The 16,692-nt window shown below is 39.4% G+C and overlaps 1 protein-coding gene across 2 annotated transcripts in view; it reads right to left on the bottom strand.

Annotated features, from left to right (window-relative positions):
* The window catches only part of LOC127450784 (probable helicase with zinc finger domain), an 88,648-nt gene that overhangs the window by 60,397 nt on the left and 11,559 nt on the right, over positions 1 to 16,692 (bottom strand). For both annotated transcript variants that reach the window (XM_051715131.1, XM_051715132.1), the window contains exons 3-16: positions 16,616 to 16,652; positions 16,195 to 16,319; positions 13,238 to 13,294; positions 12,967 to 13,015; positions 12,775 to 12,850; positions 12,111 to 12,309; positions 10,352 to 10,459; positions 9,730 to 10,030; positions 9,243 to 9,510; positions 6,542 to 6,881; positions 3,929 to 4,059; positions 2,871 to 3,050; positions 2,417 to 2,518; positions 1,390 to 1,568 (exon numbers count right to left, since the gene is read on the bottom strand). In XM_051715131.1, coding sequence (XP_051571091.1) covers positions 1,390 to 1,568; positions 2,417 to 2,518; positions 2,871 to 3,050; positions 3,929 to 4,059; positions 6,542 to 6,881; positions 9,243 to 9,510; positions 9,730 to 10,030; positions 10,352 to 10,459; positions 12,111 to 12,309; positions 12,775 to 12,850; positions 12,967 to 13,015; positions 13,238 to 13,294; positions 16,195 to 16,319; positions 16,616 to 16,652 — 2,152 coding nt within the window. The remainder of the gene's footprint in view (positions 1 to 1,389; positions 1,569 to 2,416; positions 2,519 to 2,870; positions 3,051 to 3,928; positions 4,060 to 6,541; positions 6,882 to 9,242; positions 9,511 to 9,729; positions 10,031 to 10,351; positions 10,460 to 12,110; positions 12,310 to 12,774; positions 12,851 to 12,966; positions 13,016 to 13,237; positions 13,295 to 16,194; positions 16,320 to 16,615; positions 16,653 to 16,692) is intronic.

Raw genomic sequence — 16,692 nt, 5'->3', positions numbered from 1 at the left:
GGCGAAAACATGGAACAGTGGTGAACCTTCCCAGGAGTGGCCGGCCGACCAAAATGACCCCAAGAGCGCAGCGACGACTCATCCAGGAAGTCACAAAAGACCCCACAACAACATCCAAAGAACTGCAGGCCTCACTTGCCTCAGTTAAGGTCAGTGTTCATGACTCCACCATAAGAAAGACTGGGCAAAAATGGCCTGCATGGCAGAGTTCCAAGACGAAAACCACTGCTGAGCAAAAAGAACATTAAGGCTCGTCTCATTCAATGACAGTGTTCAGCTTTTGCTGAAAATCATAACCAAAACTTTAAATGATCCCCAAGACTTTTGGGAAAATACTCTGTGGACTGACGAGACAAAAGTTGAACTTTTTGGAAGGTGTGTGTCCCATTATATCTGGCGTAAAAGTAACACCGCATTTCAGAAAAAGAACATCATACCAGCAGTAAAATATGGTGGTGGTAGTGTGATGGTCTGGGGCTGTTTTGCTGCTTCAGGACCTGGAAGACTTGCTGTGATAAATGGAACCATGAATTCTGCTGTCTACCAAAAAATCCTGAAGGAGAATGTCCGGCCATCTGTTCGTGACCTCAAGCTGAAGCGAACTTGGGTTCTGAAGCAGGACAATGATCCAAAACACACCAGCAACTCCACCTCTGAATGGCTGAAGGAAAACAAAATGAAGACTTTGGAGTGGCCTAGTCAAAATCCTGATCTGAATCCTATTGAGATGCTGTGGCATGACCTTAAAAAGGCAGTTCATGCTCGAAAACCCTCCAATGTGGCTGAATTACAACAATTCTGCCAAGATGAGTGGGCCAAAATTCCTCCACAGCGCTGTAAAAGACTCATTGCAAGTTATCGCAAACGCTTGATTGCAGTTGTTGCTGCTAAGGGTGGGCCAACCAGTTATTAGGTTTAGGGGGTAATCACTTTTTCACACAGGGCCATGTAGGTTTGGATTTTGTTTTCCCTTAATAATAACAACCTTCATTTAAAAACTGCATTTTGTGTTTACTTGTGTTATCTTTGACTAATATTTAAACTTGTTCGATGATCTGAAACATTTAAGTGTGACAAACATGTAAAAAAATAAGAAATCAAACACTTTTTCACACCACTGTGTATATATATGTGTGTGTGTGTGTGTGTGTGTGTGTGTGTGTATATTACACACACACACACACACACACACACACACATATATATATATATATATATAAAAAAATGCGCTCGTGCACACACACATATACACACACACACAATTTTTTTTTAATGACATTTCCTGGCATAAAAACTAAATATTTAAATTAAACAACAATAAAAAATAAAAAAAAATCGGTTAAGTGACAAATTATATTGTTTGACTTCATAGGATGTATTTGTGCTCACCTGGCTCCATGTCAAGCTGGCAGAGGTACTGGGACGTGCTGAGTGTGACTACAACCACACGGTGGCGCTCGACGTCCTGTCGTGTAGGCATCTGAAAGGTGAAGTAAGCTCCAGAGATCAGACAGTACTGCTGCACCACTGGATGCACCGTTTTCACCCAGCGCTTTCTGAAGTAAACCCTGAACGAACACACAAACATGTTACACACAACATGAAATAGCATTGACAACACATTTAACGTCCGTAATTGGACACATTTCCCAATGAAACAATATTGAGGGGAAAGTTTGTTTGTTTTTAACGCCATGCCATGGCGAAATCCAAGTTATTCAGTGGAAAGTAAAGAAGGGAAGGAGCTGACTTTAGTACTAAAATGCAGTACAAGACCACAAAAAAAAAGTGTTATTGCAGAGGTGGAGAAAGTTATTACATTGTGATAAAAGATTAGAATGAAAACCTTTTTTTTTTTCATTAAAATAATGTATACCAATGAATCATGCACAACCGGAAATGTAGATTTTTGAAGGCTAAAGTGTATGGGACAAGATGGATGAGACTTATGGGTGGTGTGCCAAAATAACCATGCAACTATGAGAACTACTGTGCATTTTAAAACAACCTTTTAAAATAATCCTTTCACAATGTCAAATGTTTCAAATCTTTCAAGCAAAAAACTGGGTAAAGATTGAGGTGTTTTTCTTTAGCCTTTTAAGACTGTCCAGAAACCGCTAGTTTACCTAAAAATGAAAACTTTTTTTTTTTTACTCAATCTCATGTTCGCAACCTGAAAGACTTACTATCTGCCTAACAATTCCTTTTGTTTTTCATGGATGAGTGTTAACCTCAGTCACCATTTACTTTCGTTGTATGGGATAAAAATGCAACAAAAGTGAATGGTGACTGAGGCTGTCAGTCCCTCACATTCTACTAAAAGTCTCCTTTGTGTTCCACAGAAACAACATCAGGGTGGGTAAATAATGACAGAAAATGTATTTTTGGCTGAACTGTACCCTTCAGTGTTTGTTACCTGAGAGGTCGTGCATGTGGATTGCCAGCCTCCACGTATGGATGAAGGTAATCTTTAATGTACAGATCTGCTGCACTGTTTGAATGGGTGCAAATCAGAACCCTGAAACAAACAGTAAATCAAAACAATCATCATCATCAATATTTTAGGTAGGGACAACAAAAAAAAGCTTTCTCTTCATCAATGTAACGTTGCATAAATCTGGATAAAAACTAATAAAATGTCTTAGAAAACTAAATTAAATTGTGTTTTAAATGACTTTTCTGAATGATTAAATGAATGTTCTGGGTTCAATACAATAAAAAATATTTAAGTTTTGTATCTTTATTTTTGTGAATTGTAACATTTATTATGTTGCAATGTCTTCCCTCATAGACTTCTGTTATAAGAGCATTACTGTAAATACTGCAATATGTCTCTGTTGTCCTGCATTGTGAAGTGTGTTTTTGCTCACCGTGTGTCAGGCTGTTTGAGGATGTGTTTGACTGCCTGGGCCAGTGTGAAGGTCTTGCCCGTGCCGTAGGGTCCTATGATGAGCACCGGAGGAAGGCTGATGGAGAGGGGGGTGGTGATGGCCAGAACAGCCTCCTTCTGCTTGGCATTCAGACGGGGATCCAGCTGCTCATCCCACTGCCTGTGGCACAGAGGAAGAACAACTTACAAACTACAAACACACAGCCATGCATTCCAAAACAGCTGTCACTTACAGTAACAGAGCCATCTGAGGATGTGAATGATCTTCACTGCTGCAGCAGTTCACTCTGTCATTTCACATTTTAGCTCAATGTAAGAGGGGTGATTCTTCAATTAAGATCACTTTTGCCTACATGTTTGAAGTTTCTTATATCAATATTCAAGTCACATGTCAATATTTTTGCTCTAAAGATTTGGTCGAGGCCTTGTTCAACATTCTAGTGGATCTAATGTGTGATGTAGATTTTTAATGTGTGCATGATGGTGAGGATGTGTGCTGGGAATTACGAGTATTGGTAATGACTAATGAAGGGAATGACTTTGTGGTAATAATGAGTGATGATAATGGCATGTGGTGGTAATGACGAGTGATGGTAATAACGAGTGATGACTTTTGATGGTAATGACATTTGATGGTAATGACGAGCGATGACTTTTGATTTCGTTGTTCAGCTTTATGAGAACAATATATGCACGAATTCTGATGACTGTAGGTGAAAATGGGGGTGCTATGGAGCCCCACTTACATGCCCATTTTCAAGTGGGCGCTACAGAGTCACCCCTGCAACTTTGCCCAGACCTAATGGCCGACGATTCTGATGTGTGTGCAAAATTTCAAGAGTTTCAACACATGTTCAGTACCCCAAAAGTACCGAAAACCTTGAAAAAAGAAATAATAATAATCCTTAGAAGAACAATAGGGTCTCCACCATTTCACTTTCAATGCTTGGGCCCTAATTAAATTCTCACAAATTGAACTTATAATTTAGGGAAAATAAATAGAGTCCCTCATTTAGGGTCTTGTGTGTGTGCTGGTACCTGTTGGGACTCCAGGGGATTGTGGGAGTGAGGCTGACATCTGGAAAAAGGATGCTATTATCTCTGATACGATCCAGAGCATAGTGCATCTCACACAGAGGAAGCCTGTTCAACTGAAACTGGAGCTCCACCTGCATCCAAACACACACACACACACACACACACACACACACACACTAAAGACTTAGTGTGACAGAGTAGACATAGTGTGTTTAAATAGCAGGAGTGTATTTACTTACCTGTTACACTCTTTTTCACCAATGCTTGCCACTTACTACAGTCAAAACTTCAAACTAATAATTTAATACACTTCACATGAAAAATAACATTGTCATCACTTACTTAAATCATTGCAAACCTGAATGACTTCCAAATCTATCATACAGTATGGCTTTAGGCAACTTTCACACAATTATAACAGAAGTTGTATGGACTACTTTTATGATACTTTATGGTGCTTTTTTGGTCATTTTTGGTCATTCCACAGTAAAAACCTAGTCATATTGGTTTCCAGTTTCCATTTTTGGGTGAACTATTCCCTTAGTAGTGAACAAGGGGACTTAAATTATGTTTTTGATTCCATATGCTGCTATGGGAACTTATCCATTATTCTTGTACCACACACGTGTTTAAAAACCCTTGTAATGTTGTGTGACAACATTACAATCATGTTAGGAAGCGTGTTAAATTATCGAAACCCTCAGCCCACACAGGGAATCCACAAGACTAAAGGATTCAAAACTATTTAGTGTTTCACAGAGTGTGTGTGTGTGAGACACTGGAGGGCACAATGATAAACAGGATCTGTTAGGCGGAGTAAAAGGGTAATTTAGGCCAAATCCTGCTTTTTGTAGGACAGCCTGCACAGTGACAGCGTCTCACCTATGACAAAGAAACCCTGGGGTTTCTGCTATTGCAATTCAATTTTACAATGGCAAATGGTGTACACTGCTTAATCCAATTCCCTTTCATATCTCTTTCACATCTCTCCATGACAAGATAACAGAGCCCTGTACACAATGGAAAACACCACATTGTTTAAATTAATGACATAAACCACCCAATGCTAATTATTCATTGGAACTAGTCAATGATTAGTTTTATAGTGTTAAATCTTATGGATCTGGAACAACTTTTGGGTGAACTTTGTTCTTCTGAGGACAACAAAAGGAGACATCAGAATGTTTGCTGCACTCTTACATTTAATGAATGCGGATGGTGACTGAGGCCATTGAGCTCCAAAAAGGAAAAAAAATGCAAGCATCAAAAAAATAGTCCATATGACTTGTACTTTATTCCAAGTCTTCTGAAGTCAAATGATAAATTTTGGTCTGTTTCTCATACAAAGCTAAGTAGATATTCACTAAAAATAATCTTCTACACTGAAGCTCTCAAATTTCATTTGCACTACTGCATTTTCAGACTAGCATGTCGAGTTCAGTAACAACACGAGAACCAATGGTGTTTCAAGTCAGTGATGTCAAATGTTGCGCAACATGTCTAGATGCGCCACATGTATATTTGACAAAACTTGACAACAGGGCTGCATCTAACGATTATTTTGATAATCGACTAATCTAACGATTATTAGAATGATTATTCAGGCGATTATTGCTACGATTAATCATTAGCTCTTAACCGACTATTCAGCTTGAACCTTGACTTAAAAGGTTGTAATAAATATGCTTACTAATAATAAAGAGGTCAAAATTATCTTTTAAAAAGACCTCTAAATGACATTTTTGAATTAAAGGAAAAAAAAAACTTTTTATTAAAAGGTGCAATATGTAACCATTTTCATGTAATATTCGCCTTTTTTTTGCCAATGTGTGAACGCTTGTAACGCAACTTCCCGGACTTCCTAGGTTGCCTATTAAAGCCTGTAGACTGATTTTCATTGAAGGGAGCAGGTCGCTTTTGCTGGGAAAATCCAAAGGATGTGACGTTTATGCGCGCTCCCCAGAGCCTTCTACTAAATCCCGTCTGGCTAAGCGGGAACATGATCATGGTCAAGCGAAAACTAGAGTGAACATCGGCAGGGCATTAAAATATTAATTAATAACTAAAGAAATAATTATAAATTATTTCTGATAGTAACACTGACCTAAACAACCAGTAAAGCCCTACATCTGTTTATACTAAAAGTTTAAGCAAATACGCTGGTTTCTTGATCGTAGTACAACATATGACATACAAAATATACAATAGAGCAACATAACAGTGCAACAGTAAACTGTCTGGTATAGTTCGGTAGTATGTACCTGTATGTGTGTATCAGTATGCTATGTTAGCTGATAAGTAGTTGTGTGCAATCATTAGAGCTTCATATCTCATCACATGTTACGTTAAATGAGATCAAACGACTGTTCCACAACGACAATTTTTGTCGACGTTGTCCATAATTTCAGCCTTACTTGACAACTGTTATAGTGCTTTTATGTCATTTCTGGAGCTCATTGGCCCCAGTCCCCATTGTGTAAAAAATACAACTTGGGCATTCAGCCATTTCATTGTGTATTCCACAGAAGAAAAAGTCATATGGGTTTGGAACTGCATTAGGGTGAGTGAATGATGACAAAAATTTTCCTTTTTTGGTTTAACTGATCCTTATACCTGTAGTTCCTGATCGGCCACCAGCCCTAGCTCCTCACAGCAGTCTTTACAGATCCGCAGGAAGATGTAGTCCTTGGTCTTTTCCTCTATAAGAGCCTCGTACACGCGCTCCTTAGCTCCGGCTGGCTGGTTCTGAACCATCCGCTCTTTAAAGAGAGGCAGCAGCAGAACAGAGTTGACCTTTGTCATGACCAGTCGGCCAGCCAGTGTGTCTTCTGACAGCGTCTCTGTCAGTTTGAAGCGTGCAAATAGCTGTCCGTTCTGAGCGTATTTGGCCCCACCAGAAATGCCAGTCAACATAAAGCTCGTCACCAGCTGCAGGTTCACCTTGATGTTGAATCTGGGAGGAAAAAAGATGAACAAGTGCGTTTATATTTGGGATTTCACATGTTGCTGAACTCCTTTCCAAAATGGCCAAAACACTTGACCAGAACCAGCGTACCATCTTCTAAATAATACTACAATTCTCTTTATATTCACTATACAGCACAACCTCTCATACCTTATTGACCCATTTATAACAAGCAGAGTGCTTTCTAAAGGTATTGCACTAAATTTTGTACTCTGTGATGCTAATTTTACTAATACATCAACAAAAATAACAATGACATAAAAATCCTGTTGTCTCAAAATATATAATACATACATACACACACAAATATATAAACTCAGCAAAGTGGGGGGGAGGGGGGGGGGGGGGGTCAAAATCAAAAGTAACAGTCAGTATCTGGTGTGGCCACCAGCTGCTTTAAGTACTGCAGTGCATCTCCTCCTCATGGACTGCACCAGATTTGCCAGTTCTTGCTGTGAGATGTTACCCCAATCTTCCACTTGCAAGTTCCTGGACATTTCTGGGGGGAATGACCCTAGCCCTCACCCTTTGATCAAACAGATCCCAGACGTGCTCAATGGGATTGAGATCTGGGCTCTTCGCTGGCCATGACAGAACACTGACATTCCTGTCTTGCAGGAAATCACGGACAAAACGAGCAGTATGGCTGGTGGCATTGTCATGCTGGAAGGTCATGTCAGGATGAGCCTGCAGGAAGGGTACCACATGAGGGAGGAGGATGCCTTCCCTGTAACACACAGCATTGAGATTGCCTGCAATGATAACAAGCTCAGTCCGATGATGCTGTGACACACCGCCCCAGACCATGGTGGACCTTCCACCTCCAAATCGATCCCACTCCAGAGTGCAGGCCTCAGTGTAACGCTCAATCCTTCGACGATAAACGCGAGTCCGACCATCAACCCTGGTGAGACAAAACCACGGCTAGTCAGTGAAGAGCACTTTTTGCCAGTCCTGTCTGGTCCAGCGAAGGTGGGATGGGCCCATAGGCGACGTTGTTGCCGGTGATGTCTGGTAAAGACCTGCCTTACAACAGGCCTACAAGCCCTCAGTCCAGCCCCTCTCAGCCTATTGAGGACAGTCTGAGCACTGATGGAGGGATTGTGCGTTCCTGGTGTAACTCGGGCAGTTGTTGTTGCCATCCTGTACCTGTCCCACAGGTGTGATATTCGGATGTACCAATCCTGTGCAGGTGTTGTTACATGTGGTCTGCCACTGCGAGGACGATCAGCTGTTCTTCCTGTATCCCTGTAGTGCTGTCTTAGGTGTCTCACAGTACCGACATTGCAATTTATTGACCTGGCCACATCTGCAGTCCTCATGCCTCAGTCAGTAGAAAGGTCTCTTTAGTGTCCTAAGGTTTTTATAACTGTGACCTTAATTGCCTACCATCTGAAAGCTGTTAGTGTCTTAAGAACCGTTCCACAGGTGCATGTTCATTAATTGTATATGGTTCATTGAACAAGCATGGAAAACATTGTTTAAACCCTTTACAATAAAGATCTGTAAAGTTAATTGGATTTTAATAAAATTATCTTTAAAAGTGTCCTGAAAAAGAGATGTTTCTTTTTTTGCTGAGTTTATATATATGCACATGCATACACACACACACACACACACACACACACACACACATTACATATATATGTACTGTATATATATATATATATATATATATATATATATATATATGTGTAAGTTTACATAAACATATATACATACAGGTATATTTTTAATTCTATCTTCAAACAGCAGCCACTTGCTTTTTCAAAGATCAACAATGACCTCTAGTGGTAAGGAATGGAACAGGAATTATTGTTAAAAATCATAAAAACGGATTTCAGAGCTCTGCTTTGTTGTTTGATGCTGGTAGCTTATTTTTATCCAAGTTTGCGGACCATGGTGTGTATATAGTGCAACAGCGCACCCAATCATTAAAAACCCTATGGAAAGAATGAATAGGATTTTTACTTCTGGAACCAGAATGTTGCACTGTATTTTTATTTTAAATACTTTTCTTGTGATAAATACACAGAGTTGACCCGGAATGACCCCAAACTATTCTGTTCATTGCTGTCTGCGCAACCTTTCACTGAGTCTGCTGAGCAATTACTTGAATTAACTACTACATTGTTGAATTCTGGTGTATTATTGTGGTATCATGGATCTCAGATTTATCTGCCCCTGAATGCCATATCAAAACAGGCTACAGGCTGTGTCCAGTTTGCTTTACGTGTTGTTCAGACAGTCTCTCCCTGTGTAAGTGTGCGGTTCTTGGCCAGATAAACTTACAAAGTATACCAGACTTTATGCTGAGTGTCAAAAAATTTGCTTTGTGAGACTACTTACTTGCTGACTTCTTTGTACTGAGCAATCTCCTCAATGTATAGCAGGTCATGCAATCGGGACAAGTAATTGTCTCTGGTGAGGGTTTTGTCCAGGACTGACTGTGTGAAGAGCTGGTCAGCAGAGAGAGGGATCTGATAACGGGTCAGTAGACTGCGTTCCAGCTCCATGTTCTCATTAGAGACAAACTCTACAATGGTTTTACAGGACGAGTCCCAGCGTTTCGCTGTCATCAAGAGCTGCTGCCGTGCCTGCATCAGATGCTCAAGATCTGTGGGATCATGGGTAATGCATAACGATTAAACACTGATCTCAAGTTTACGCTATTACAAACTGATACGTACGCAGTTAGGATCTCTTGGAATTCAATTTCACATCTAAATCAGAAACTTTCAAAGGAATAAGAACTCTCTGGACAAAGGACAAAAAAACTTTATAGGTGAACTATCCCTTTAACAAGTAAGCTTGAGGCATTTTCACACTGTCTAACCTTCAATAGAGGCAGCGTCCACCATCACTCGCTGCATGAGCACGGGCTCAGAGCCGAAATCAAAAACCACAGTCTGCCGAAATGTTCCGAAGATCTCTGTATTGAAGGAGATGACCACAGTGTAAACGCAGTGGTCCATGCCGTTCTGCACCAGACCGGCTCCGCTCCACTCCTGGCAGGCCCCTTCAGACACATCTTGAGGCACCTGGGTGGATGCATCTCCAGCCGAGACCGCCGTGATGGAGAAGTGTGGCCGATTGGCATCGTAAAGCAGAGCGATGCAGTGTAGCATGCGAACCGGCTGAATGCGACAAAACAAATTTGTGTTTTAACCATCTTGCCCAGAGTTGCTAATATATTTATACATTTTTTTAGGAATAATATGCATTGATGAATTGTTCACAGACAAGGAATAAGTATTACAAAAGTAAAACAAGAGTTCATTTTGATTGATGTAATCTTTTCTTACAAAAAAGTTAATCTATTATTACCTACCAAAACTAACAGTATCAGGTCTGAATGCTAATTCAAAGCCTTTTCCTCATGAAATAAGATCAGTTAAGCTAACAAATTACTTTCTATAATCTGTGGCTTTCAAAAGAGATTGCAAGGTTGTCCAAACCTTGCAGAAGAGCGTAAATGTCCAGGAGTGAGATGATTTCTTGGTGTTGACGGTAATTGAGAGATCTGAGCTGTGTTCCACAGTAACTCCATCCACACAGTCATTCATCTGCACGACACCACAAACCAGCAAAATCAATAAAAGAACAGGAACACCTGACAAATCTCACAGCTAACTGTTCCTGACTTTATAGACTATTCAGGGTGAGCCATCGCTTATTGTTTCAATAGAATTACACTCCATTATGTTGAGGTTTGACATTATTACTCAAAAGCATAGTTATAGGTAGGCCTGCGCAGAATGTTAAGAACAGCACCTAAAGCTCTGAGAATCTCATGCCAAGTGCTACAGAATTCCATGCGAAGCTCCACTGAATCCAGCAAAAAGCTCTCCAGAATTCCATGCAAAGCTCGGCAGAATCCCGCAGAAAGCTCTGCAGAATTCCACGCAAATTTCAACAGAAACCCAAGCAAAGCGCGGCAGCATTCCACGCAAAGCGCGGCAGCATTCCACGCAAAGCGCGGCAGAATTCCACGCAAAGCGCGGCAGAATTCCACGCAAAGCGCGGCAGAATCCTGCTGAAAGTCCAGCAGAATCCCACAGAATTTTCGGCAGAACTAAAACATCCATCATTCCAAAAATTCTACACATTCCCCACCCCTTGCGTCAACACTTATCAAATACTTCAGCTAATTTAATAATGCTTTCAGTTACCAATAATAATGTAGTTCTCTCAGTTCTATTTAATAATTTTTTTTCATGTTTAAAGTTGAAGTGAGTAATTTCTGCATCACAGATATCGCCAAACAGAAGTAAATAGATTTGTACATTCCCTGAAGAAAATCAGAGTGCTGGGTGCAAGGGTGTTACACAGGGTGCCAGGGCGTTGCTATGCGGTTGTTAAAGCCCAAAGTATACTTCGATTTTGACGCAAACGCTCAACGTCTGCGTACAGTCGGACGCGAACCAATCGAAGTATACTCCATTTGACTGTGCGCGCATACACAGGCGGTTGGCGCAAGCATGCTACGACTGTACGAGACATCAGACTTTTTCTCTTTAGGAGTTTAGACCCATAATTATGTCTTTATAGTCCTTCAGATTCAAGTTATACAAATGCTGGTATCTCCAGACCTCCTCACACATGTGCTCTTGACGTGCAAATCCACTGTTGACGTTTTTACCTTCATCTCCTGTTGTTTACCAGCGACTGCATCTTCTTCTAGTGCATTTTCGTGACTAATTAGTGCAAATAATTCCAGACGCATGCTCATTCTGCGTGTTCAAAAGATGCGGGGTTAGAAAAATCGGGCTGCAAGCATTCAAAGCTCGAGCACTTTGCTGATGACGAGAATTGCGTCACATGTCCTGTACAGGTTCGAGTGGATTTGAGCACTTTAGTTCCTTACTGGCCCATTGTTTGGACATACAGATAGTCCCATCCCAAACACATACCATTGGTTAAGGTTGGGCCACTCAAACAAACAGAACGGTGCTTTGAAAGGGCCACAGAGTCAGTACTTTTACTCTTCAGGACGTAAACCTACAAATTGCTTTTTCCTCTCTGCATATTGTGCATGAAAATTATTTCAACATCAAAACATTACACACTTCACCTTTAGCCTAAACGTATTTTGCAGATGTCAAACGTGCACACATTGAAGCCTTAGCTAGCTAGTGGGTGCGGCTTACTAAAGGACAACACACCCCAATCTAGTGAACTGTGGAAATAAGACAATATTTTTAGACATGACTGTACCACTCTCTCCGGCGTGAGCGAGTTGATCCATTTCTCAATGAGCACCTCCATGTAGTTCTCAGTGAAGTGTTTGCCCTCCTGCTGTTGTTTGAGGCGGATGAGTCGAGAGGCGTAGCGCTGCTGCCACTCCGTGAGCTCCTCCTGTGAGTGAGCCGATGTGCACTGAGCTCCATACCGACACAGACCCTGCTCCAAATACCTGACGAGACCAATCATTTTAACCCAAAATGAACTACACAAGGACAATGTGTTGCAACACTGCTCAAGAAAATCTAATAATCTAGATTATAAAAATAGAAATCTGATAACATTAACATTCAATTCTTCATAGATGCTGTCTTACTAAGGCTAATGTTTTGAGCGATCGCTGCAAAGGTACATAAGAAAGCTCGTCTCTTACAGCAGAATTTTCATTTGCGTTAACAACAGACAAAGATAAACAGACTGTCTGGACTGACTGAAGTTTAAAAGGTGAATGAAAAAAGATAAATAGGATAAATCCAGAATATTCTTTGGCAACAACGTTTAAGCATAAACTACTTCATACAAAACAACTTTAAGCTGCATCAAGAACATTAACTTGCCTACAAACACTAATGTATGAACAAATGTAACAAACGTTTGAGCAAATCTAGCTCAGAAAATGTTGACAGAACAGGTGTACCTTTTACACAATGTGTACTCCTCACTACTGGTGACCCCTCGAGGAGGAGGACGAAACAGCAAGCCCTCCTGCACATCTACACAAAAAGAAAGAGATATAATTTTAGAGGCAACACCCACACTCACAGAAGAGCTATGATTTCAAAGATGAAAATGGATCTTGGATGTATTGTTAAACTAAAGAGGAACTCACCCTCCTCGTTTTCTTCAGACATCTCTGACACCATTTTACTCCTTACAGCCTGCCATTGAAATGAACCTTGTAAAACACTATTTTATAAAATCCCTCTCAGTCATATACAGATATGTGGTTAGAGCTACTAGTTCTTGAATCTAGACAGTCATTTAAAGTCAAGGGTTACATCGCTCTCTTCACAGCAAAATGAAAGCATAAGTGACCCTGACTGTGCATAATGGCTTTAAAATGGAAATATAAGAAAACAACCAAAAGAACACATACTAACCTCTATTTCTGAGAGGAGTCTCTTCAGTCGTGTCATGTCTTTAGTCATGATACCATTCTAGGACAATCAAAAGGTTTTTGTCAAGTCACATAACTTCCAAGTACAGCAAAATTGTAGTGAAATGTTTAAAGTTTATAATGCAGTTGTGAAGTTTGCAGTGCAACTATTACGTTTAAAACCCAAGTGTGAAGTTTTCAGCGAACTATTAAGTTCACCATGCAACTGTGAACTCTGCAGAGTAATTGTGAAGCCTGCAATGCAATTCTAAAGTTTACACTGCAATTTTCAAGTGTGCAGCACTGTACAACTATAAAGTTTGCAATGCAGTTGTGACGTTTGCAGTGAACTAGGGCTGCACGATACTGAGGAAAAATGCGATATGCGATAAGTTGTTCAAAAATGTGATATGCGATATGATATTGCTATGATGACGTCATAGAAGCATGCAGAACCCCCACCGCCCAAATAAACAGAACTTTATTGTAATAAAAAAAAGGACCATCTATCCCAGAGATCACAAATATAGTTGTTTTGTTCCAAATTGCATATAGACTGTGTATAATAATATGCACAGCTTTACCATTAGCTAAGTAGCAGATATTAAAATAATTCTTCAATTATTTGTATTTTTTTCTGAGCATATGAATATAAAGCTAAATTCACCATATTATTTGATATCCTAAAAGTGTAGTAAAATATTGTATTTTTTATTAATTGTAATTTATGTCTAATTTATTTACTCTTTATTTTTACAATGTAATTCATGTTTGTATTAATTTCAAAATGAGCTCATTCAATGTGGGACTTTTATTTTGAAAAATTAGTTGACAACAGATGTCCAAAAGCGCTTGCCGTAGCCATTCGCTTTCTACTTTGGTTTTGCTTGTTGTCAGTCCGTGCTGAACTTCAGACTGTTCACGGGACAGTCCATTATTAGAAACCCACACAGATTCGCAGCAGTCAATAAACAAGCCAAATTTGACTTTAGAAACCGGCATCTGGCCTCATTATTATTTGCACACTTAACACAGATTTGAAGCACTGAACAGCACCAGCTACAGCAACATATCCACAAATGTGATATGCTCCATCATTTGAGTGAGAAGTAGATTTATGAGAAACACGATTTTAGTTTCAGCTTTCAATTTGTCACTTTTATCATGAAATTCAAACAATAAATGTATTATTCATGCTCTTTAATGCTGTGTGTGACCTATTGCAGTAGAAATTTAAACCGAGCAGGACAGAATGCCCTCGTTCTCCAATGTCGAGCACGAAAAAAAAAACACTGAATGAACAACTTACTGAAATAGTCTTCTCTCATGTAATCACCCAATCTGTTAATGTTGAAATGACAATGGAGAAAATGAATGTGGAAAATCTCAAGCCCTGAAGCACTCACGGGATCAGCGCATTTGCACACTGCACGCACACCCTGTCGCGTGCCCAGTCTATTCTCTGCTATCTGCATCGCGTTGAATGTTACTATATTAATATGATTCCATTATCGCAAGCCTTTGCGATATGCATATCGTGATATGTACATTTGCGACATTTCGATAAATTAGATATATCTTGCAGCCCTACAGTGAACTATAGTTTACTATGCAACTGTGAACTCTACAGTGCAATTGTGCATTTTGCATCATAACTATGTTAACAGCTCATTTGTTAACTCTGAAGTGCAATTCTGAAGTTTGCAATGTAATTGTGAAGTTTACAACACAATTCTAAAATTTGTAGTGCAATTGTAAAATCTTGTGTGCAACTATAAAGTTTACAACGTAACTGTACAATTTGCAGAACAACTAAAGTTTACAATACAATTGTGCAGCTGCGATAAAATTCTAAAATGTATAGTGCAATTGGGAAGTTTACATCAAAGTGTTTACCGCACAATTATAACGCACAACTATAACATTTGCAGCACAATTATGAACTCTGCAGTGCAACTGTGAAGTTTGCAGCACAGCTGTGAAATTCACAATGCAATTGTGCAGTTTGAAATTCAACTATAAAAGTTTACAAAGTAATTCTAAAGTTTACAGTGCAATTGTGAAGTTTACATCGCACAACTGTAAAGTTTGCAGAGCAATTATAAAGTTTACAAAGTAATTGTGAAATCTGCAGCACAACTAATGTTTCCAACACAATTGTGAAGTCTGAAACACAATTCTAAAGTTCACAGTGTAATTGTGAAGTTAGCAGTGCAACTAAAAAAAAAAAAAGTTTACAACGTAAATGTGAAGTCTGCAATGAAATTCTAAAATTTACAGCGCAACTGTAACGTTTGCAGAGCAATTATATAGTTTACAGTGCAATTGTGAAATCTGCAGCACAACTATAAAGTTTACAATGTAAAGGTAAAGTCTGCAATGGAATTCTAAAATGTACAGCAAAATTGTGAAGTTTGCAGCAAACATTGTGGTAAAATTTGTAGAGCAACCATAAATTTACAATTCAATTGTGAAGTTTAAAATTCAACTATAAAGTTTGCAACACATTTCTAAAGTTCTAAACACTTTCGTCAAGTTTGCGGCGCAACTGTCAGGTTTGCGGCGCAACTGTCAGGTTTGCGGCGTAATTGGAAATGTCCAAGTTCACAGCTCAACTGGAAGCTTTACATCGCAACTGAAACACTTACAGTGCTATTGTAAATTTAAAAGCACATTTGCCAAGTTTACAGTGCAACTAACATATACCACACAATTTTGAAATTCTAAGTTATAAGCACAATTGTAAACTCAACAGTGCAATTTTAAGTTTACAGCACAATTTCCATACATTTAAAATTAAAAACAAAAATCTAAGTTGCAAGACAGCAGATATAATAAAAAGTTTTTTTCATTTTTCAAATCATATTGAAACATGTTGACATCTTGAAATCATAACAATGAGTGCTCTGGATGCAATATGTCGAACTAAATAATTTGGAAAGGAAATCTGGGATGATTTACCAGTGGTTCTCCATAGAGTGCTTTAGAGAGAACACTGCACACTTCCTGTAAGCTCCCCTCCAGCAGCATACTCTGAAGCCCTGCCCTGAAACTGCCATCTCCCTTCCCCAGCTCCTCAGCAAACACTATAAGAGCAAACACACACAAACACAGTGATCAAACCAGCCCACACACACACACACACACACGAGACATTAGTCAAAATTTAGTCACACCGACAGGAAAAGTGTTCGCAAATGTGATTATTTAATCGAAGTCTGGAGCCCTAGAGACTTATTACTCCTCTGTGTCATGGTTATAGCCTCAAGAAGAGTTGACATGGAACTTGTAGCTTTTTAAAAAAAAAACAAACAAAAAAAAAAACACAATTTGTGCTTGATTTCTGGGGGCATGTAATCAATGTTTTTTTTCATCATCTTACTGTGCTTGCAGTCTTCATCAGCCTGATCGTAGTCCTTCTGTTGAACAAAATAAAGCGAAACCATACATTAATTTAAA

Source organism: Myxocyprinus asiaticus, chromosome 13 (assembly GCF_019703515.2).
Source record: "Myxocyprinus asiaticus isolate MX2 ecotype Aquarium Trade chromosome 13, UBuf_Myxa_2, whole genome shotgun sequence".
Taxonomy (NCBI): Eukaryota; Metazoa; Chordata; class Actinopteri; order Cypriniformes; family Catostomidae; genus Myxocyprinus; species Myxocyprinus asiaticus.
Note: the sequence above shows the minus strand (reverse complement) of the source record. Positions and strands in the feature narration are given on the sequence as shown.